The sequence below is a fragment of the Carassius gibelio genome, chromosome A16 (genome assembly GCF_023724105.1).
Source record: "Carassius gibelio isolate Cgi1373 ecotype wild population from Czech Republic chromosome A16, carGib1.2-hapl.c, whole genome shotgun sequence".
In the NCBI taxonomy this organism is placed as follows: domain Eukaryota; kingdom Metazoa; phylum Chordata; class Actinopteri; order Cypriniformes; family Cyprinidae; genus Carassius; species Carassius gibelio.
This window is the reverse complement of record NC_068386.1, coordinates 21,113,874-21,131,608: the sequence shown is the minus strand read 5'-3', so window position 1 is coordinate 21,131,608 and position 17,735 is coordinate 21,113,874. Positions and strand designations below refer to the sequence as shown.

Here is a 17,735-nt window from a genome sequence, read left to right as displayed (position 1 = left end):
GAGGGTCAGAAAGCTCTCAGATTTCACCAAAAATATATTAATTTGTGTTCTGAAGATGAACGAAAGTCTTACGGGTTTGGAACGACATGAGGATGAGTAATTAATAACATAATTTTCATTTTGGGGTGAACTTACCCTTTAAACCCTGCCCCACTCCATCTAATCAATGAACAATGAATAAAATCAAGTCCCCACCCAACATCTTTTATTTATTAATTTGTTTATTTATTTTTTTTATTTTTTTTTGATAATTGGTTTCAGAAAAGATTTACCTTTACTTCCATTAAATTGTGACTAACTCTTCAAAGCTATTTGTAGTGAAGGAACTTGACACAGGTTGCAATAGTCAGTTTTGTTGCAATTATCTTTAGATTATATCTATTGCAATTACAAAACCACCATTTTCGGTATTCTGAGTCAAAATGTAATGAAAATATGATTTAGATGTAAAGGCCTGTTCACACAAAGACAAATATTTGGTGCAATTAATATTTTAATTTAAATTAGCAGCTGTTTATGCATCAGCTCAGAAAGACTGGATCTGGATCATTCACATAACACTAGATTTTACTGAGATGTGTTCCAATCTTTTTTCCATTTCACTGCAAATGAAACTAGTCAACCAATTAGATTTGTGCTTTTAGTCATGTGACCGAAGATGCTGCTGTTACATAAAACCAGGGTATTTTCAGATTTTTTTTTTCTAAGCGCCACCTACTGTCAGAGAGTAAACCAGCATTTTCATTCAGTCTGTCTGCTGTTTATTACTGATTGGTACGAAGACAAATCAAATGTGAAATTTGAGCTGAATAGTTTAGTTTCGGGGCTTTGTAATTTTAGCAAGCTGGGTACAGCTGTGGAAAAAATATCAGAAATTGCATACTCTTTGAGTTGGTACTTTTTATTTTAATGCATACTTAAGTGAAAGTGATGTGATGTGTGGCCAAATATGGTAACCCATACTCAGAATGTGCGCTTTGCATTTAACCCATCCAAGTGCACGCACACACACACAGCCGTTTTTGCTGTGGCACCCAGGGGTTTGGTGCCTTGCTCAAAGGTACCTCAGACATGGGTACTGAGTGTGGAAGAGATTAGAGCACTGTACATTCCCTCCTCCCCCCTACATTTCCCGCTGGTACAGAAACTTGATCCCATTACCTCTGGGTTACAATTCCATATCAATTTTTTTTTTTAAGTTGAACATAGCTAAACTGAAATCGGTTAAAAGTTGCCCTGGTTGGGAATCAGTGCCCTACTCTGTAGTATGATTTACACTGACTATGTATAGATGTGGGATATATGACTCATTTCTTCCCACTAATAGCCGCACAGATCAGCACTGTAAGGAGTTGATGATCTTGTATGGAAGAGAGACATTATTATCTAGACAAATGGCCCTATCAAGTTGCCAAAATGAGGCAACATAATACAGAAACAATGCATGCAAAACCACAAAAAACTCCATTAAACATCTAATCTTGGTCCACCCACACCCACAAAAGGAGCATTTGTACATTTTAATATTTGTAAGCTATATTGCTGAGTGACAGTTTTATTGCCTCAATTGACAGTGTAATCGATTTACAGCAGAGATTGATCTCTCTAATGCTTCAGGTTTAAAGGGAAATGTTTCCTCAGAATACATCACTTCTACCAAAAGATCCCATTCCAATCTCTATAACAAACTGTAGCATGAATGTAAAATTGATTTAACAACTGGAACAAAGAACATAATAATAATAATAATAATAATAATAATAAAGGTACAAATAATACAAATCTTGATATAAAATGTAAGATGATGTGATATTATGAATGTTTCTGATGATGATGTAAAGGTAGATTATCAAGACATTCATTTTACACATTGTTTTATGCAAATAATTTTCTAGAAACAAGAAACATTAGGCAAAATGACCTATAAACAGGCCTACTACTTCTTCTAAGACAACATATATATGAAAAATAGTATGTACATGATTGTCCACTGCTATGGCCTTGAATTCACTATATAGGTATGAATGAGACTGTGTGTGTGTGTTTATAAGAAACTGCATGTAGAAAGGGAGACAAATGTTGACCCACAACAGTGTTGTGCAAGATTCAGAATTTAAGAATCGGCTCTTTTTGAATCCAAGAGCTGATTTGATAACATTCATTTGAGTCTTTCATCCTGAGAAATAAAATGGCTAATTAAAAACTACTCGTCCATATAAATTTAGTTCTATTTAAGTCAATTCTGTACATAATTCAAATTCAGAAGTTGGATTGGGATGTCAGAAGCTGTGAAAGTCACACAGACAGTGAGACAGACAGCAGAGATCAGATGGAGTGGTGATTTTTGGTGGTTCCCGTGATCAGACGTCCCGCAGGGCTGCGCGGGTGGCTTTCTGAGCAATAGGAGACGACAGACACACAGACTACATGCTGTAGTGGCAGACAGCTGAGTTTAAATATAAACCCCTCCAACATGTCCACTTGTCCTCAAAGACAGTGAAAACAAGCACTTTTAGATTTGTTTCTGCCACTATGCTATCAACTCTAGAATTACAGCAAAAGCATCAGGATGAGGTATTAACCTTTACTCAGACAACCCGACTACCGTAATAAACAGCTAAAGACTTTTATCAGTGCAGCAGCTGTCCATGTATTCAGCCGTCTCCTGCCTCGGACTTCTTCTCTTTGACTTTCACCGAGGACTTCCTGGACACCTTCGTCTTGTCCTTCCCAGACTCCTTTGATGAATCTTTCTCTCTGGTGGACTCCTTGTCCTTTGACTCTTTTGTAGACTCTCTTTTAGACTCTTTTGACGACACTTTGGGCTCCTTTTCTTTACTAGAGTCTTTCTCCTTCTTCTCTCTGGACGATTCTTTAGATGAATCTGTTACAAACATAATATAGAAATATAAAGAATATAACAAAGCAGATCTTATGATATATGCTTTTTTTCAATATAGACAGCAATTTAAGGCACTATAGGAACGATCCTCATGAGAGGCCTGTTTTAAAAGGTAGCATCATGCTACCGTCTGAGATCCCTTATCTTGGCCAAAATTCGAAGCAGAATTGAATGGACTTTTCATAGATAAGACAAACAAAAGTGCATTTCAACTCATCTAGTAAAAATCCATCCAATATTTAATATTTCTGTGTAAAACATTTGTTTTTAATGTATACAACAATGCCACATTGTTAGCTTATCAACATGCTAATGCCAAAAATGATGTCACATTGGACTGGCAGTAATTCCAAATAATAATAACACATAGAAATAGCAGAAGTATTAGTCCCTTGTGAAAAAAAGAAGTACGTTAGCATACTTTTCAAAAATGTACTTCTTATATGCCTAATATACTTGATATTCTTAATAATATACTAAAGTGCAAACTGAAAGGAATGTGTTTTCAGATGCTGAACTGTTTATTATTTAAATAAAAAAATTATAGTTTTAATTTATATTAAATTAAAATTAGTAAGTACATATTTATATGCCATTTCTTAATTCTGCTGCTATAATATAGTTAAAGTGTTCTGTTGAATGAACTGCATTAAAACTAAAAATCATTTAATTGAATACCTATTAAAACTGTTATACATTTAAACTTTTTAAATATACACATCTGTAAAAATGAATTTGCAATTTAGTAATTCTAAAAAAAGTCTAACTGAAACACTTTAATTGCATTTAATATAAAATTAAACTATAATAAATACTCATTTAAAGACAACATGCAATCAAGTCTGTAAACACATTTTAGCATACTTTTAAAGTATATAATTTCTGTAATAAATACAAAAGTTCAGTAAAGTATACTTCTTTTTCATAAAGGTCTACTATGATTTTTATTCACTAGATATTAAAAAAAACCCATGGTCACATTAAAGTTTGTCTGTGGGAAGATTATGTTGTAATATGGTTCAGTTATGTCATCAAAAGTTATTGGAAACATATGCCGGTTCTGAGAGGATCACAAATGTACATTTATTCACTTTAGCAGACCTTTTTATCCAAACGCACACAAGTAATGTACAGAATGGGACAGAATATTAGTGGAAAAGGGGTATGAGAGTCAAAGATTCTCTCTCTCTTTCTGTGTGTGTGTGTGTTTTTGGGGGGTGGGGAGCAGATCTTTTTGTTGTGTACCAGGTGCCATTGTCACTCAGTGTCAGTCACAGCAGGCAGTCAACACACACTCACACACACACACACACACACACACACACACACACACACACACACACACACACACACACACACACACACACACACAGATACCCTGTCTATTAAATGAGTGATATATATGTGCGTCTCTAAACAGTCTTTAAACAGTCACAGCCGTTTGCATCCTCTGGGGGCTGGTCTCAATCCTCCACCTGTGTGCGAGACGCCTGTGAGCCGCAGTCACGCTGGGGCTGCTGGGTAGGCAGACAGCTCCTGTAGGGCTGTATCCGCAGGGAGCAGCTTAATAAGGCTTTTTCTGAGGTGCTTCGCAGCAGCGGCAGGCTTAATGACACTGACACGACTGCAGACGTCCCTTCTCAGACAGACAATCTCACAAGACTCTTCATCTCTCAGATGAGCCTGTGATTGTGTGCATGTGGTTTTGTAGTGTGAATCTACAGACAAAGACTCAACAGTACCTGAATGTGAACTGCACTACTATACACACGACCGTTATCTGATGTGTAACCACAGACAGCCCACATCACCAGAGGAATCACCAGCAGGACACATTTTACTATATAGATCAGTGCCTTGGGGTTTTCAAGCGTTTTTTTTACAGCAAGGGCCCAAAAATATCACTATTTCTTCTTAAAATACGTAGGCAGTGCTATATATTTATGTATAATTAAAACATTTCAATTAAAGCACAACTATTGTGACAACAGAAACCAGTTCTTTCAAATATACAACCCTTTTTTTCTTTCAGATTTTCCATAGACTCCTTAACATCCAGCAGCCAGAGGAGTTTCTATTACTATGGGGATGGCAATGCAATGAATAACTAGTAATCTCTAAACTCTCAAACTTTTAATAAACTGCTTCTGTTGAGTTCTATTGTACTAGTATCATGTGCAATCAGTTCCAGTCCTGTCCTATTTGCCAATAACATAAATAGTTAGAGAAAGATGGAGAAGGATTTTTAACTAATGTAGACATGTTTTGTTTTATTGTAATGGGACTTACACACACACACACACACACACACACACACACACACACACACACACACACACAATCCATATGATATTATGGTGTGTGCTTCTACATAAGATTAGCATTTGAATTGTTAATAATGGCAAGAAATGTGTTTTATCTATATAACCACTTACATCGCCAAAAATTTGAGCACACAGACTCTTTATCACCATATTTTAAGACTCTGAAACTTTGAATTAACACAAATGGATATATGGGAATTATGAAATGACCGAAAACAAATGAAAATATGTTATATTTGAGTTTCTTTAAAGTAGCCCACTTCTGCCTGGATTATGGGTCATGCTCGCTCTGGACATTCTCTCAGGCAACCTCATGCGGTGCATCCTAGCATGCTTTTAAAACAGTAATAAAGGAGTTCCCATGGATTCTGGACACTTGCTGGCCCATTTTCTTTTACTATCTGCTTAAACCTATCTACCAAACTATTACAAATCATAGTTAAAAAATCATATTAGAACAATGAATATTTGTAAGCAAAACTTTTTCAAAAATGTAAGAATGTACACTACTATATACACTCTTAGGCCCCGTCCACACGGAGACGCGTTTCTGTGAATACACACAAATGTTTTATCAGATAGGCGTTTCGTCCACACGCATCCGGCGTTTTCGTAAGGTGAAACCTCTATTTTTTGAAACCGGGTCCCAAAGTGGATAAATTTGAAAACGCTGTCTTTGCGTTTTCGTCTGGACGGCTAATCTGTATATTTTCAGAAACGATGACGTCATCAGCCCACGTCTCCCCCCTAGTCAGACACCTCTACGTCACGTAACAGCAACAAAAACATGAACAAACACTGAACGATTGTCTTTTTATTAACTAACATTAACACTGATTAGTAAATGTATTGTTCCATGTTCGTTTGTGTACCACGCGCAAGGTTTATGAGCATAGTCCAAGTCTTCTGCTCTGTTTTTAGTGTATCTTTGTAGCAGAATTACAGCGCCACATACTGGTCTGGCATGTATACTACATCATTATGCGGTTTCGTGTGGACGCGGATATTTCTTGAGAAGAGGAAAAAAAAGATCGGATTGGGGTAAGCTCCTTCTCCGTGTGGACGAGGCCTCAGAAGAAACACTGGGGCAGTACCCTCAAAGGTACACCTCTGTACCTTCTTTATCGCTAAAGGGTTCATAATTATACCAAAAGACTACATATTGCAACCTGAAGGGTACACACTAATACTAATATGCAGGTACTAATATAAATATTAATATTCACAATTAATGCATTATTATATTATATTATTATACAACATTATATTAATGAATAATATTCTAAGGTACTAATATGCAGCCTTTAAGGGTAAAGAAGGTACAAAGGTGTTACTTTGAGGCTATTGACCAGTGACAAACTGTTGTATCCTTAAAGGTAAAATTTTTGCACATATTTTTCTAGCAGTGTGTGAGCAGTCATGAGGAGTCTTTATCTCGCAAATGTAAGTATAAAGTGGGTGTGAAATGTTTAAGATCTCACAGAAAGATAGAATGGATGGCTGGAGATGTGAGAATACCACTGTTTGAGTTATGTTTGCAGGATATTTTAGCCGGTGTATGAATGTGTGTGTGTTTGAGTTGTGTATGAGGCTATGTGAGGTCCTGTTTATTTGCAGTTTACTTCACATACACATGACCACGATCACAATTGTAATAGTTTAAGTTTATTAAGATAATTATTAAATGCAGATGTACTAGAACAATAGCAAACCAATAGCAGAGAGATAAAAACAAGCAAACTAAAACCAAAAAAAGGAAAATCTTTCACAGCCTGTGTCAGTTTGAGGGGATGAGTCAATTCTAAAGGATCAAGTAAAGCTTTGAATTCCGAATTCAGCCAGAGTCGCAATACAGAATTCTAAAACGGAATTCTTTACTGGGACTGGTAACCAGTGAAAAGGGAGGCTAGAATGGACAAAATGCTACCCAAAGAGTTCAATCAGTAGCCACGAACTTCTTTTGAGAGGGAGGTTTATTTTACCATAACATTTGTTTTTAAATGTCTATGACAATTAAAGAACATATCAAGACATACAGGGTGTGCATTTAAGGACAAGAACCCTAAAAGGACTTCATCATAACTTGCATCAGCATTGACCCTTGCATTGATCTCTATGATCTGGTACATTGATCTCTATGATCCAGTACATTGATCTCTATGATTTAGTGCATTGATCTATATGATCCAGTGCCCTGATATCTATGATCCAGAGCATTGATCTCTATGATCCAAGATCCAGTGCATTGACCTCTATGATCCAGTGCAATGATCTCTAGAGCCCCTTTCACACTGCCATTCCGGCAAATACAGGGGTAAAGAGTTCCTGTAATTGTTCCCTGGTCACTAGATTTTGCACTTTCACACTGCCAGTGATGACCCGGTATATGTGCGTGCTTTCACACACAACCCTTGAAGATCCCGTAACGACACGTGACATCAGCGCGTGACGTGTACTGTACGAGTCAACAACGTTTGGCACGTTATACTTTAACTGAAGCAAGCAAACGATCTCTGCGTCAGCGCGGAAAGTGAGGAACTAACTGATCTCTGCTTCATTACAGTTTGCACATATGTTTTCGTCGCGAATGTTGATCTTCCTTCAAAACAGCCGGTAAAAGAGTCGCGCGATAAAGCGCGTCATCACTTCGATACGGAATTAGATCTGGCTTTTGTTCACACAGCGCTCGTTCCGGATCGATTACCGCAATGTTACTAGGTCCCCGACCTGGGTTCAATTCGGTAATCAATTCCGGGACGTGGTTGCTTTCACACAGAAGGCGACCAGGCAATGTTACGGGAATATTGCGGGTCCGACGTGCAGTGTGAAAGGGGCTTATGATCCAGTGCATTGATCTCTATGGTCCAGGGCATTGATCTCTATGATCCAGTGCAATCCAGTGCATTGATCTCTATGATCCATGATCAAGTGCATTGATCTCTATGATCCAGTGCATTGATCTCTATGATCCAGTACCTATCTACCTCCGTGCTGCACATCGGTTGAACGTTGTAACAAAGAGTTCCTGAGTTCAAATAATAACATTGACTTCTTTGCCGCTGACCTCTTGAAGTGCCAGCCAATCCTTGAGGCTCTATTCACTTTGATGTGCACTTCTCACTTGTTACCTGGCTATGCTGTTCAGTGACGCTATATGCAATGTTCATGTTGACGCCCTGACTTGAATCAGAGAAATCCCCAAAATACCAGTGAAGATAAAGTGCCCAATTATAATGATTGCAGTCTTGCTCTAATTCAAATGGATAATGTTATTAGCATTAACTGTCATCTGGCAATCAAAAACATGAAAAGGAATTATAATCAATTGTGTGTGTGTGTGTGTTTTTTTGTTTTATTTATTCATTCTTTTACGAAGGCCAGTACAGTACACAAACTACATGATGGCTGAAACAGACTTTCAGTATCTCATACACTTAAAAAGCTACAATTAAATTATTTTTATTTGAACTTAACCTATTATGAAGCAGAGTTGAGTTTACAGACATGTTGCTATGACAACTTTGAGTTTCAAAGAAGAAAACAACCCAGGATCAAGTCAAATCATCAACAGTTAAATCTAGAGATAACTCGCTAATCCACATCCAAAGAAAAGGGCCCTGGTGTCCTTAAAATGAATGAATGAAAATGAACAATGTTTGTGGAGAACAGAGAGGAAATCACAGAAACATTATTTATTATTAACATCTGTAGTTAATCTTTGGAAGTTAATTATGAAATCCAATACAAAAGAACAAGTCTTGCTGTCAGCATAAGATTTCCCCTAATGTTTATGAAAAGAAAAAGTTATAAAAATGACTTGAGGCGACAAAAGAAATATATTGTATACAGTAATGTGTGATTAATTCCAAGATTTCCTTCAATCAAAACTCTAGAGATTTGAGCTGGACATTGGAACAAGGAAGGGTCCATGTCGAAAATCAGTCATTCTAAACTAAATGTTTGTTATCTTCTCTAAACATCACACAAAACAACATTTATATGAATGTGGCAATGACAATACTGATGCAATATAAGACAGATTTTCCATATTGTATTAATCAATCAGGATGACTGGTTATTGATTGTCTCCATGGTGCAGATTTCCAAAGATCTCCATGACTGATGTGTTTTTGTACATTTAAACAAGAGTTGTAACCAGAGGTAAAATGGCAAACCATAGTAAATCTTATTAGAACACTAATTTTGTGTTTTGCTTGGACAGCCAAAGACAACATAAAATCCTTCTTAGCAGTGCATATACAGTATACATCTGCACTTTTTGTGGCTCCTCATTTTTTTCAGTCAATTGATGAATGGCAGCAGTTCCATAACGTCGTAATGCTTTGCAATAAGTTTACCTTAAAGGTCCCATGACATGGATTATTTCCTTTTCTTTAAATGCTTTTTAATGTTTCCTTAGGTGTATTTATATTGTTAGTAGGATTTTTACATTTAAAATTTTGAAATAAAAAGCATTTTTATATCCTGACATTAGCCCTCTGGCTTGAATGCTCTGTTTGAAGGGGCGTGTCTGCTGTGAGACTCAGAGTAAACCACAACTGTTGTGATTGGCTGACATCTTTGCAGTCGAAATGCATATTACATGTGAAACCCCTCTCAAATATATACAGTATTGTTCAAAATAATAGCAGTACAATGTGACTAACCAGAATAATCAAGGTTTTTCGTATATTTTTTTATTGCTACGTGGCAAACAAGTTACCAGTAGGTTCAGTAGATTGTCAGAAAACAAATGAGACCCAGCATTCATGATATGCACGCTCTTAAGGCTGTGCAATTGGGCAATTAGTTGAATTAGTTGAAAGGGGTGTGTTCAAAAAAATAGCAGTGTGGCATTCAATCACTGAGGTCATCAATTTTGTGAAGAAACAGGTGTGAATCAGGTGGCCCCTATTTAAGGATGAAGCCAACACTTGTTGAACATGCATTTGAAAGCTGAGGAAAATGGGTCGTTCAAGACATTGTTCAGAAGAACAGCGTACTTTGATTAAAAAGTTGATTAGAGAGGGGAAAACCTATAAAGAGGTGCAAAAAATGATAGGCTGTTCAGCTAAAATGATCTCCAATGCCTTAAAATGGAGAGCAAAACCAGAGAGACGTGGAAGAAAACGGAAGACAACCATCAAAATGGATAGAAGAATAACCAGAATGGCAAAGGCTCAGCCAATGATCACCTCCAGGATGATCAAAGACAGTCTGGAGTTACCTGTAAGTACTGTGACAGTTAGAAGACGTCTGTGTGAAGCTAATCTATTTTCAAGAATCCCCCGCAAAGTCCCTCTGTTAAAAAAAAGGCATGTGCAGAAGAGGTTACAATTTGCCAAAGAACACATCAACTGGCCTAAAGAGAAATGGAGGAACATTTTGTGGACTGATGAGAGTAAAATTGTTCTTTTTGGGTCCAAGGGCCACAGGCAGTTTGTGAGACGACCCCCAAACTCTGAATTCAAGCCACAGTACACAGTGAAGACAGTGAAGCATGGAGGTGCAAGCATCATGATATGGGCATGTTTCTCCTACTATGGTGTTGGGCCTATTTATCGCATACCAGGGATCATGGATCAGTTTGCATATGTTAAAATACTTGAAGAGGTCATGTTGCCCTATGCTGAAGAGGACATGCCCTTGAAATGGTTGTTTCAACAAGACAATGACCCAAAACACACTAGTAAACGGGCAAAGTCTTGGTTCCAAACCAACAAAATTAATGTTATGGAGTGGCCAGCCCAATCTCCAGACCTTAATCCAATTGAGAACTTGTGGGGTGATATCAAAAATGCTGTTTCTGAAGCAAAACCAAGAAATGTGAATGAATTGTGGAATGTTGTTAAAGAATCATGGAGTGGAATAACAGCTGAGAGGTGCCACAAGTTGGTTGACTCCATGCCACACAGATGTCAAGCAGTTTTAAAAAACTGTGGTCATACAACTAAATATTAGTTTAGTGATTCACAGGGTTGCTAAATCCCAGAAAAAAAAAATGTTTGTACAAAATAGTTTTGAGTTTGTACAGTCAAAGGTAGACACTGCTATTTTTTTGAACACACCCCTTTCAACTAATTGCCCAATTGCACAGCCTTAAGAGCGTGCATATCATGAATGCTGGGTCTTGTTTGTTTTCTGACAATCTACTGAACCTACTGGTAACTTGTTTGCCACGTAGCAATAAAAAATATACTAAAAACCTTGATTATTCTGGTTAGTCACATTGTACTGCTATTATTTTGAACAATACTGTATATATAATAAATATAGACTGAATAATATGTAAATATTTGGGTGGGCAAAGCAGAGAAAGGGGAGGTAACAATTCTCGTTACAACGTCACAACGAGGAGATTCAAGATCAGCCCGTTTGAGCTTCCATTTTCTCAAAGGCAGAGAAAGATAGAAAAATCTCAATTTACACCGATTCAAATTTCTAGAAACTTGGGGACCATATACAGGCTAAGGGAACTCATATTAATGTTAAAAAACCTCAGAAAGTGAAATTTTCATGTCATAGGACCTTTAACATTAATGCAATAGCTAACTTACTTAACTATAAAGGCCCTATCATACACCCGACGCAAAGCGATGCAAGGTGCAGCGCAAGTGTGTTTGCTAGTTTCAGTCCGGCGCCATTCGCATTTTCCTGTCCAGTGCCGCGTCGTTTAATTAGCAAATGCATTTGCACCCATTTGTGCTCCTATGGGCATGCTGGTCTAAAAAAGAGGTGTGTTCAGGCGCATTGCTGGCGCAATGCTATATTAAGGAACTGAAAATAGACTGCACCATAGACCAACTCAAACCTGGTCTAAAGTCTGGCGCGATGTTTTTTCTTCATTATTTAAATAGCGTGTTAGTATAGGCGGGTCCACAACACACGTACACACTGCTTATAAAACACAGGGACGCACAGCAACACACAAACATGCAAAATATAAAAAAATCAAAGGATTGCAATGCATAAGATATATATATATATATATATATATATATATATATATATATATATATATATATATGCCTGCGTCATAATGGATAGTCATTGCATGTATCAAAATTAGGCTATCTATTTGCTCGCACACGAGCAGCTCTGTTTCATCTCGGAGACGCATTCTGTCTTTACGCTTGCCATATTCCGCTGTGTAAATAGCAAATCCGTTATGGCGCGAGAATGGAAGATGAGTCTCTGATTGGTTTATAGCACGTTACGCCAAAAAACACCTATTATTCATTAAGAGAATAGGGAAAATCCATTTAGACTATCTGCCCGGGTGCAACAACCATTTTTCCGTCGTTAAAATAGCAAAAGTGGATTTGGACATACCCTGCACCTGTGCCGTGCGCTTTACACTTTGCGTTTAGATCGTTAAAATAGGGCCCTAAGACTTAACAAATTTTTAGGGCCTCTAAAAACTTTGACCAAAATTATATATATATATATATGATGAAAATGTTTATTTGTACATCTCTCAATTGCATTATATGTTTTGTCACTTGCAGTTAAAGCAAAGAGCTTTGATCACAACATCAAATATCAAGTGACTGATCTCTCTCTCTCTCTCTCTCTATACATATATATTTACCTCTTGATATTACAGTCAGTCATATGTCAGTCTTTACATTGTTAATGAATGGTACCAAATACATTAACATTTAACCTTATTCTGAAGTGTAATGTGATAATCTAATGATGTAAAATTATTATATAGAACTTTAACAGTTGTTATCAACCATGTAACATCTTCGGACAGAAAGAGGCAGAAAGAGAGACAACTCTTGGCCTCAGAGGGTGTGTTATGGGTGGGATTTCTGTGGTCAGTTGGGATATTTTCTCTCCACTTGTCCACGCCCTAGCACAAAACATCCCTTTTACACACACTGGTATGTCTCCTGTCTGGAACTGCTTGCAAAGTCTGCACTCTGCCCACGTACAGCTGAACCACATCTGACAGACGCAATTAGAGTGGTCGGCCTCTGTCTCTCCATAACGTGCACTACACACACTTACAGACTAGCCTTCCCCCTACATCTGAACAATTGAACAAATAAATAAGATCCAAAAAATCAGAGCACACTAAATATATATGTGTGTGCTGTATATATGTTTTATATATACAGCACACACACACACACACACACACACACACACACACACACGGAGACACTGTAGATTGTACTTCTATAGGCTAGGCTTTTATTCACATACAAACACTGATCAGTGTATATACACAAAGCACATCAAATATGGTACGCAGAAGCTCAGCCAGAGATGCATGATGCGCAAGATCAAACTTCATTGGTTCTCAAGTGTCAAGCAAGCACAGTTGAGCTTCCATTTACCAAATTTGATGTGCTTTGTGTATGTGCACTGATCAATGTGGATCACTTCATATGGATTTCATTTAAGATCACTTTCTGAACTTTATCATGCATCAGAATTTTACGTAAAGAAGTCTCTCCATTATATCTCCATTTGTGTCCTAAAGATGAACAAAGTACGACTCTGGAATGACGAGAGGGTTTATAATTGATGAAGTATGAGCATGTACAGCACTCAATACTTAGTTGGGGCTCCTTTTGCCTGAATGACTGCAGCAATGCAGCATGGCATGGAGTTGATCAGTCTGTGGCAATGCTCAGGTGTTATGAGAGCCCAGGTTGCTCTGATAGTGGCCTTAAGCTCTTCTGCATTGTTGGGTCTGGCATATCGCATCTTCCTCTTCACAATAACCCATAGATTTTCTGTGGGGTTAACGTCAGGCGAGTTTGCCAAATAAGAACAGGGATACCATGGTCCTTAAACCAGGTACTGGTATCTTTGGCACTGTGAGCAGGTGCCAAGTACTGTTGGAAAATGAAATCTGCATCTCCATAAAGTTGGTCAGCAGCAAGAAGCATGAAGTGCTCTAAAACTTCCTGGAATACGGCTGCATTGACCTTGGACCTCAGAAAACACAGTGGACCAACACCAGCAGATGACATGGCAACCCAAACCATCACTGACTGTGGAAACTTTACACTGGACCTCAAGCAACGTGGATTGTTGCCTCTCTTCCTCCAGACTCTGGGACCCTGATTTCCAAAGGAAATGCAAAATATACTTTCATCAGAGAACATAACTTTGGACCACTCAGCAGCAGTCCAGTCCTTTTTGTCTTTAGCCCAGGCGAGACGCTTCTGACGCTGTCTGTTGTTCAAGAATGGCTTGACACAAGGTATGCGACAGCTGAAACCCATGTCTTGCATACATCTGTGCGTAGAGGTTCTTGAAGTACTGACTCCAGTCCACTCTTTGTGAATCTCCCCCACAGTTTTTAATGGGTTTTGTTTCACAATCCTCTCCAGGGTGCGGTTATCCCTAATTGCTTGTACACTTTTTTCTACTACATCTTTTCCTTCCCTTCGCCTCTCTATTAATGTGCTTGGACACAGAGCTCTGTGAACAGTCAGACTCTTTTGCAATGACCTTTTGTGTCTTGCCCTCATTGTGAAAGTTGTCAATGGTCGTCTTTTGGACAACTGTCAAGTCAGCAATCTTCCCCATGATTGTGTAGTCTACAGAACTAGACTGAGAGACCATTTAAAGGTCTTTGCAGGTATTTTGAGTTAATTAGCTGATTAGAGTGTGGCACCAGGTGTCTTCAATATTGAACCTTTTCACAATATTCTAATTTTCTGAGATAATGAATTTGGGATTTTCTTTAGTTGTCAGTTATAATCATCAAAATTAAAATAAATAAACATTTGAAACTGTCTGTGTGTTGTGAATGAAAATAATATACAAGTTTCACTTTTTGAATGGAATTAGTGAAATAAATCAACTTTTTGATGATATTCTAATTATATGACCTGTATGAGAGAAACATAAGTACTTAAGCTCCAGTTGCGAGAAAAGCTTTATATTAATATGAGTGGATCACAGTTGAGTATTACAGGGCCCCATAATTTCCACGATGTGGAAAACATGGACAGTCATAAAGCAGAATGTACTTCTCAAAGTAACAATTGCAATAATGACAAAAAAAAAAAAAAATATATATATATATATAAAAATAAAAATAATAATAATAATCAATAATATATTAAAGGTGTTGAAAGTCAAACTACTTATATTTTAAAAGATGAACTGGATGGTTAAAGTTTTATGCACTGATTTTATTATAATCTTTGAAATTGTATTAGACTTATTAAAACTGAACCCCAACAATTCAAATGGATAGCTGGGAAAAAAACAGAATTTGGGAGTTTCACAGGGCTTTATATTAGGTATATCCAAAAATGTGTCAGTTTATGAATGCCAGTGCAATGGAGGGGAGAGATCAGGAATGCCGCAGAAATCCAAAGAAATAATGGTACAGTACTCAGCCGTGCTTTGCTTTCAGCAAACAACACTAGCTCTCCATCAACAGTCAACCCTCCAAAAACAACAACAACAACAACAACAAAAAACTTTTCTTCGAAAATGTTATATTCCACAAGTGTTTTCTGCTGAGACTGAAGTCTGGGCACTATTTTAATGCACTGCTTTGGTCTATCCTCTGGCTGTGTGAACCCCAGGGTCTGTGGTGCATTTGTTGAGCATGCTGTCAAAAATCTACAGTACATTTGTCTCTTTTCAGAGATACCAAAGATGCATGAAAAACCACATCACCCACTAAAGATGCAATTTTGCACGTTCCTCATTTGTGCCTCAAACCAAACTATTTTAACTTGACAGTGGTTTAAAAATGTAGGGTTTGTGGTACCACGAACTGAAACTAATTAAAAACCTAAAGACAGTTAAAAACTTTTACAATTATATTCTGTAAAAGTAGATGATAATGATGTGTTCCTGTGGTGGTGTTCCAGTGCTGACACATCCACAGTGTGACGTCACAATGAACTTTGTCATCAAATTTTGTCCTGAATTCAATTAATTTTAGTGCTGACCCTGCATTCCAAAACTAATTTTAAACAGTAATTTGCAAGACCATGTATAATACAAGCAGTCTTTATGACCTCATTGTAGAATCAACTTGTAAAAGTTTTAGCATAAAACAAAAATATATATATTTTAAATAATATTGGTAACCAAACAGTTAACAGATGCCACTAAATTCCAAAATGGCCATATTATGGAAGTCAATAGCTACTGTCAACTGTTTGGATACCAGTGTTATTTCAAATATCTTCTTTTGTGCTCAGCAGAACTCAACAATACAAAACAAAACAAAACAATACATGTTTGGGACAACTAGAGGGTGAATAAATTATGACATTTATGATATGGCGGTGTTATAAGCCTATCAGGCTGACCTGCTTAAGGATTTGGATAACGGCAGAGGTGTGTCGTCTAAGATGGTGGAAGAACTGTGCCACATAACAGATTTGGCTCTCCGTGCCACCAAGAAAACTGCTGATGCCATTGGGCATTCTATGGTGGTGATGGTGGCTATGGAATGACATCTGTGGATCAATCTTGCTGCCATCGGGAAGAAAGAAAAATACTTTCTTCTAGACGCTCCACTTTCACTTACCTGGCACTTCTGTCGAGGCAGTTGTGGAGAAGTTTAGGAAGGCGAAAGCACAATCGAATGCTTTCAGGCAATTCATTTCCTAGAGGCTAGCTATCTGAGAATAGCTGTCAGCTTAGAGTTTAAGTAGCGGCCTCTTGAGCCCTCACAGACAGTGCTGTCTCCCCTATTGGGTTTAAACCGATAGCCCACTCTCTGTGGTCTGGATAGTTCAGTCGGGTAAGTTCAAAGGGAAACTAATATGAATAATTACAATTATGATTTATTACAATAATTTATGAGCTGCCAATAGTAACGGTAGCAGAATTAACTGAAGAAGATGGCAGCGCGACCACGCACAGAGGCTTCTCTCCCTCCCATCAGAATAGTGTTTTTTGTTGCAGTATTTTTGCAGACTGTGCTATTCAGCTCAATCAGCTGACATGCTATCGAGCAGACAGAGTTCTCGTCGAGGGAGGTAAATCTTGCAGCGGCGGGCTTTGTATTTACATCAATGATGTGTGGTGCCGCAATGCTGTTGTGGTCTGCAAACACTGTTCACCCCTGGTGGAGTTTATGATTATTCAGTGCTGGCCGTTCTATCTACCGAGGAAATACAAAGCCATACTGCTTGTTGCTGTCTACTTCCATTCCAGCTCCAACAACAGCAACAGGAACGAGACACTAAAGTGAGCAGCCAGATGCACACCCAGATGCTTTTAACTAAGTAGACTTAAAGAGTGTGTTCCCAAAAATACATCAACATTTGACTTTCCAACATGGGGTAACAACACTCTGGACTTTGTTTACACCACACAGAGAGGAGCTTACAAAGCCCTCTTCCTCCCTCACCTTGGTACCTCAGACCACATCACTGTCATTTTAATGCCTGCATACAGATCGCTTGTTAAAGTTGTCAAACCAGTACACAAACAAGTACAAGTGTGGCAGGAAGGGTCGTCAGAGGCTCTTCAAGACTGTTTTAAAAACACTGACTGGAATATGTTTC

General features: G+C 37.9%; 1 protein-coding gene across 3 annotated transcripts in view; it reads right to left on the bottom strand.

Annotated features, from left to right (window-relative positions):
- Positions 1–1,518: 1,518 nt before the first annotated feature.
- LOC128030060 (protein PTHB1) overlaps positions 1,519–17,735 on the bottom strand; it is a 149,967-nt gene continuing 133,750 nt past the window's right edge. For all 3 annotated transcript variants that reach the window (XM_052617536.1, XM_052617535.1, XM_052617537.1), the window contains one exon: positions 1,519–2,884. In XM_052617536.1, the coding sequence (XP_052473496.1) occupies positions 2,655–2,884 (230 nt within the window). In that variant the 3' untranslated portion in view covers positions 1,519–2,654. The remainder of the gene's footprint in view (positions 2,885–17,735) is intronic.